Source organism: Megalops cyprinoides, chromosome 18, assembly GCF_013368585.1.
Source record: "Megalops cyprinoides isolate fMegCyp1 chromosome 18, fMegCyp1.pri, whole genome shotgun sequence".
Taxonomy (NCBI): Eukaryota; Metazoa; Chordata; class Actinopteri; order Elopiformes; family Megalopidae; genus Megalops; species Megalops cyprinoides.
The window spans coordinates 17,247,730-17,254,493 of NC_050600.1; the positions used below are offsets into that span (position 1 = coordinate 17,247,730).

At 42.0% G+C, this 6,764-nt stretch overlaps 1 protein-coding gene across 2 annotated transcripts; it reads right to left on the reverse strand.

The window, feature by feature from the left end:
* Positions 1–1,366: 1,366 nt before the first annotated feature.
* Positions 1,367–5,405, reverse strand: hemgn (hemogen). Of its 2 annotated transcripts, none has more exons than XM_036551876.1 (4): positions 5,207–5,405; positions 3,809–3,899; positions 2,076–2,626; positions 1,367–1,691 (listed from the first exon to the last, which is right to left on the reverse strand). In XM_036551876.1, the coding sequence occupies exons 1-4, from the start codon at positions 5,265–5,267 to the stop codon at positions 1,582–1,584; spliced, it is 813 nt and encodes a 270-aa protein (XP_036407769.1). In that variant the 5' UTR covers positions 5,268–5,405; the 3' UTR covers positions 1,367–1,581. The 2 variants fall into 2 exon arrangements, with proteins under 2 accessions (XP_036407769.1, XP_036407770.1); XM_036551877.1 differs by having other exon boundaries at positions 3,821–3,899; positions 5,207–5,404.
* Between the last annotated feature and the right edge of the window lie 1,359 nt (positions 5,406–6,764).

Sequence of the window (6,764 nt, forward strand, 5' to 3'; positions counted from 1 at the left end):
CAGTCACCCTTAAGGTCCACAGAGTAGGCCTACTTTTTGTTGGGTGAAAGAGAAGGCAGGATAGGCACACGTGACTTCACTTCATGCATTTTCATGCTCTTTTTTCAGATTTTAAACTGTTTATATATCAATATGTGCATCACTATTAGTCATTATGAAACAGCATAAAAGAACTTTGGGGTAAAAATGTACCCATGTTTTATTCAAAGATATTTGATCAAGATCTAAATATCCCATTTGACACTGTTCCTTGGGTTACACATAATCTTTTGAGGATTGTTTTAAAGAATTTTTATTTGGCAAGTAGAAAAAACTTAAGACAAAAATAAGTTTGATATTCCTACTTTCTCAAAAATGTCAATATTAATATTTTTTCTAAAATTTCCAAATTAATCTTTTTGACTCATCTTTTTACTGTTCATGTTGCTTCTGTCCTCATATCCTTGCTGACATTTAGGACAAGGTTTTAGTGCACTTTTTTAGAGAAGAGAAAGGCCAACTTGTCCTCCATGAAAAACAGAGCATGCTTTGGTGTGACCTTTCCAATTTTTTAATTTATCTCGTTTTATGTTTAAAATCATTTGATGTGCGCATCCCTGATGTCAAGAACTTCATTTAAAATTGTTTTACAAACAAGAAATACAACAAAACTTTAAATTAACAACAAATTATCTTTAACCACTTATTTTTAAATGGTGCAATTTCAGTGAAGTTTTTTTGTGGTACATAAAATATGTTTCTGTGACTGAGGACTAAAAAGTGACATTGCAAGTGGCATTACATACAGTAGAGCAAGGAAACTTCTGGGGCATGAAGGTCAAATACAATTAATTTGCAATGCTCTTACCAGAAATGGGCTGATGACCGGTTGTTATATAGAACAGCTCTACATAAATGTGTTGGTCTGTGAATTTGGACAGAAGATGGCGATAGTGAGTAGAACCATAGATTAAATATATCGTTTTTCTACCGGCATAACCCAGCATTACCCTTTATCTAAGATGGCTGAACAGCTGAATGATGAGTTACTTTAATGTTCATCATACCTAGATGTGTGAGGTACCTGTGAGGCTGAAACACACAAAAACAAGATTCACTTTTGGAGAACAGTATGTGCTCAGTGCACTTTCCTTGAAGTGTGTATGATCATGTGTTATGTGTTAATAAATCTTTATTATCATATTGTAATTCATTTTGTAAAAACATTCCATTTACCTACATTTCTGCATTCAGAAAACAAAGTACAATGTTGAATGTACAATGATTAAGACATTTTCCTTAATAAACAACAAATGACATCCAAGATGAAGTATCATAATTTTAGGCCGGCTAAGCAGACCTGTATTTAAGAAACCTTTCTCCACGATTGAAAACGAGCAAATATACTGTATACATTTACATGTTTAAAAAAAGTTTTCAAAATACTCAAAAAAATGCTCTCTTCTGAGCTGTTCCCCAGTTTAGAGGCTTAGTATTACCATCCTGAGTTTGCCAGCGCGGCTGACCGTGGTCTGCCTGTCTGAATGAAAGGCCCCTTTATTCGCGCCGGTGTTGCAGCCGGGAGGCCCGGGGAGACGCCGCTCAGAGGAAAGGCTCCGGGACGCAGCTCTGCTGGGGTGGAGAGACGATGGTGGGGACGGAGAACACTTGCGCACTGTCCGTCACGCTGTCGCCGGGCCCCCCGCTCGCACCTGCGGAAGAACGAGCGCACGCTGTCACACGTGTTTGCACACGTCTCGGGAGCTGCCAAAAATGACAAACCACAGGTCTGCAACGTGCGGCTTAAATACGCTGGTTTAAATACTGTGCTGCCCAAATTGTCACCAGATTACAGCTCCAGAACAGGGGGACAGTTTATACATTATTATTATACATTATGAGTTATCTGGACCTTTCAGTGCAAACTAGATTAAACTACATTTAAAGGGCAGGGTTTGTGTTTTTTATGTTAAACAGCTGAATTTCAAAGCCACTGATTGGAATAAAAGTATTCAATTGCACAGAACCTCTGTGGAGAAAGCACTGTCAGTCACCATTTCTACAGTGCAGTTGTCCACAGGTGGCTGTTTGTCTACCTTGCTCGGTGGCCAGTTTCTCTGGAGGAACTGGGTCAATTTCTTTCTCATCAGGCCCCAAGTCTTTGATCGTGGGCTCTTCCACAGACAGGCTGCTCTTGAGCTCCGTTTGCGCCGGCGTCTCCTCCTGGGGCGGGGCGGGGGCGAGCTCAGGCTGGGGTTTAGGGGCAGGGGGAGCCAGTGACAGGATAGGAGGCAGAGAGGGCTGGCTTTCAGACGTTGCCAGTGGGAGGACTTCCTCTTTTCCTTTTGTGACATCATCAAAAAGTTCTTTCCCCGCTTTGGTGGTGTCTGTGGACGGTGGCTCCTCCGCCTTTGTGATGCCAGCAATCAGCGGCTCATCTGCTTTGCTGGCATCCTGATCGGGCTGCTCCTGTGCTTGGGACGGGGTGAGCCCTTGAGACAGTGCCTCCTCCACACAGGGCACCTCCTGTGGTGGTTGGTCTTGGGAGGGCTGGGGCACGACACCCGCCTCGCTTTTCCTCGGCCTGCCCTTCCTACCAGAACCGCTCTTCACCTCCCGCCTCTCTCTCTTCCTCTTGCTCTGCACCCTGACATCAGAAGGAAAAGAACAGGCCTTTTCGGTCACCAAGCACACTGGGTGTGATTCTGAGTGATTGGGACCAATGCTGACTGACCACTCACCAGAGCTGGCATTTAAATTATAAATAAATATTGGCATTTAGCAGACACTCTTATCCAGAGTATAGAATAATACGCAAAAAATATGTGTATGTTACAGAACATTTCATGGGAATGGGGTAAGAGCTCAATCTCAGTTAAATGCTCAAAGATATATTTGAAGAAGATGAGATCCACCAACCCACATGATGCTTTTACTGTACTGCGATATGGTAAAAATAGGTGACAAGTGCTGAATATAACAGACACACACCCACCCACACTACATTACATTGTTGTCATTTATCAGACACTCTTTCCCAGAGCGACTCACATAGGTTACAATTTTTTTACATACTACCCACTTATAGAGCTGGATATTTACTGAAGCAATTCTGGGTTAAGAACACAGAGGGTTGCCCAAGGGTACAACAACAGTGCCTCAGAGGGAAATTGAACCAACAACCTTTTCGGTCATGAATCCTGTCCCTTACCACTATGCTGTACTGCTACCCCTTTAGAGGGGAAGAGTACAATGAGGTGGACTTGTACTGGAAAGAGTCTGCCAGCAAATTACTGGTAGAACACTCTAGCATTTCATACAGAAAAGAGAATGCTTTATCAGTTGTGTCACACCTCCCATAACTGCAATCTTCAGATCATGCCACCTGTCTCAAAGCTGCACTAAACAGTAATAATCTTGTAAGCAGCTTTATTAAATCAGCAGGCTAGCATGAATTTCCTGGCAATAAAATTCAGGAATTAAGGCAATACTCAATATTTCTTAACTGCTATCTGTAAAATGTCTCAGATTACATTATAATATTTATTTGTTCAGGACAATTTGAATGACTTATATTTTCTAGTTATTGCAGCAGACTTAGTGAGGTCTACAATACAGCAGGTCACACAACATTATGACTTGAGACAGATCTTTTCATCATATATTCGCATACCCCAGAGAGGACATGAATGAAAGACCCTGAAAGTCTCTGTGATCTACATTTCTGAAGCTTTTTTTCTGGTGGCACATCATGAATGCTATTCGCAGTACAACCCTGAGTGCTCAAAGCACCGTTTGTTCGGAGCGCAGCATTGATCACATGATTTACCCATAAACCCACTGGTAAATTGCCTTTTCCTCGGCCTCTGCCCTCCTCTTCCTCAGGAGGTCTCTGTCCCTCAAGCGTCTGAGGATCCCACCTGCGGCACAAACCAAGGGTTCCTCCTTCTCATCACATTCATAGACACAGACCACAAGCAATAGCATAACCATGACAAGAAAAAACACCAACATCTCTTCCAGGCATCTAGGTTTTAGAACCACATTAGCCAGTAGAGGTTACCAAAGGGCGCTTAACCCTGTAGGAGCAGGGTTGAGGGAAGGAGCATGCCCAGAATGGAGCACAGAGCATGTATGCACGCACACAAATACACACATTTCTGTTTGTGAATTAATCCAGACTGCACATGTTTGCATTGTGTGTGAAATCCCATGGACACAGGGAGTACATGTAAACTAAAAACATAGACAGGCCCTCATAGCAAGCCCAGAACAGAGAAAAAACAGAGATCCATGCAAAAGCAATAGCAGGGATCATTTCCATAAACTATATGCCTGAAATGTTCCCTATTGGCAGTTTGTTGACTATTTTAAACTGACAGTTAAAATAAATCTAACTGATTCAAAAAAATGTTCTGTTTAGATCCTGTTAGTATGAGTATGAGTGGCAGTGTAAGTGTATTGCTATGCTAAACAGTAAGTGTGTATTGTAATCAAACACATGCTTATCAATTCCATATCCTTACTGGATGTCAAAGAGTTTGTATGGCTATATAGTACGTTTATCACAGAATATGATCAATTAAGTCACCAAACCTCAGATGTGTTTAAGCAGATATATCTTCTGAAGTTAAAAAATTAAGTGATCGACATCTCTATATTCCAGCGATAATAACAGCTGAATATGCAGTCTACCAGAAGAGCCTTTCAATTGAAACATGCAGATACATCTGAAACAGCACATAACTGCATAATATATTTAACAAATGCTAGTCAGCAAACATCCTACAAGCTATCTAGACTACCTCAACTGTTGACAGCACTTGTGATAAGGATAAAACTTATTAGTAGTGGGAATTCAATAGAAATACGAAAACTTACATATGCCTATATAATACCTCTAACGTGTATGTAAAACATAGACAGAATCAAATGACTCAGCATATCTACAGACCGATACATAACTGTATTACTCTCCTTCAGCTATGTATAGGAAAATAATTGTATGTAACGTGTTCAATCTGCACAATAACTTAATGTTCAGTCCATACAATGTATACTCCCAACTGAAAAAGAAGTTCAAACAGCGCTGTAAACCAGCATGACAACCAGAAATGAAACAGCTCGACAAATTCAGTCCTTGTTGAATTACATTCACCAGTTGGAGGCCTAGTTTGCTTAATCTCTTATTTGCCTTTGTCCACTTATACAAAGTTCAGAGTCATACCTTCATTTTCATCAGGCTGTTTGTACTCCGATTGAGTAGTATCTTTTTCCAGCGTCTCCATGCTTCCCCCCCTAAAATGACCCTTTTGGTGAGGAGAAAGTATTGAAGGCAGTGATCAGGAAGTATTACATTCAATTCTGTCTATCTGCAACCCCCTCCCCTAAAAAAGTATTATCTGGTTAACCATTAACCGGGTATTTGCAGAGTTGTGGCAGCTTTGCTCTTATCGCTTTTGTAAGGGTGGAGGACTTGGCACGACTCAAGAATGAATGAGACAAGGCAGGTCAAGCTGCAGGCTCAGACAGCGCGCGCATGCTGCCTATAGCCGTTCTGACACAGAGCCGTGCCTTTGGCGCCCATTTCCTCTGAACCTGCTCCCTTCCCGTGCCCTGTAGACACAAGAGGCATCTGAAAACTCTGAACCATGCCCTCTCAGGACTGGGTGTGACTCATGGGTGGATCTTGGCTGACACTGCAGTGACCGTTTAAATGGCGTTTCAGTAAATTCAGTGTAATTGGGCCCTGGAATGTCTGACAGTGCCTGTGTAAAGAAGAGCTTGGAGGCCAGACGCTGTTGCACTGCAGTTGAAACAGCAAATGCTGACTGGATCTGGGAATGTTTTCATGAGAGGGCACATTGCATAACTTCCTTGGATGAGACTGGCACACACCAAGGTTACTTTCCCAGATCCAAAGTGCAGGTGCAGCTGACGAATTTGCGGCAGAGAGAGCCAACTATATCCAATATTTTAAAGAGAAGAAGATCATGCACCTTATTGGAGGTCTTTTGTTTAAGATGATGTCAGTAGGTCACTAAGATATTATTACACGTGTAAGTGTCTCTGTTACTAAAAGACTCAGTATTAACTACTTCTACTCCATTTTATTAAAACTCACTAGTTCTGAATTATTCCCAGCAGCTGAACCTCTTTTTTATTGTAACTTCCTGTCTCATTTTGTTGTTATTATTTTCCTGTGATTTTTTTCTCTTCATGCAACCTATCTTTGGAATCGTCAATTTTATGCTAAGCTCATCTCAACACGACAGCCCATGCGTCTGTGTAGAAATGCTGAAGTGAGACAAATGCAATCCTCTGCTGTGCTCCAATGTAGCCAACAGCTAGTTTTCACACTGCAAGTCACCCAATGCACTCCAGTGGAGTGGAAGCTTTCTGAAGGATAGGCGCCAATCTGCTGGTGTCATCCAAGCAACTTGCAAGCACCTCGCGAATCCCAGGGTGCCCAAGAGTGGTGAGGAGAGGATACATTGTCCAAACTACCCAACCCTATCCCTGGCAGAACAAAGCCAATTTGCTACCACTTATGTCATCTGATGACATAAGTGGTAGCAAACCGCAGCTATAGAGGTCAGCTTGCACTTAAAGTGAGCACCTTAACCACTGAGCTACTTGGGAGCTCTCTGTCTCAGTTTTTTATGGTAACTGTCTATTGTACTATCCATCAGCAGCCATCGGTGATTCACACTCCAAGTATGATTCACACACACAAACACAGGCTACAATCCAGCTTGCACTGTAAAGGGACCCTTAAGTTTGTT

Coding starts and splice junctions, on each gene's coding strand:
- hemgn (XM_036551876.1), bottom strand. CDS start 5,267: ATGGAGACGCTGGAAAAAGATACTACTCAATCGGAGTACAAACAGCCT. Junction 3,900..5,206: donor ACAGCCTGATGAAAATGAAG/GTATGACTCTGA, acceptor TTTGTGCCGCAG/GTGGGATCCTCAGACGCTTG. Junction 2,627..3,808: donor ATTTACCAGTGGGTTTATGG/GTAAATCATGTG, acceptor TTCTGATGTCAG/GGTGCAGAGCAAGAGGAAGA.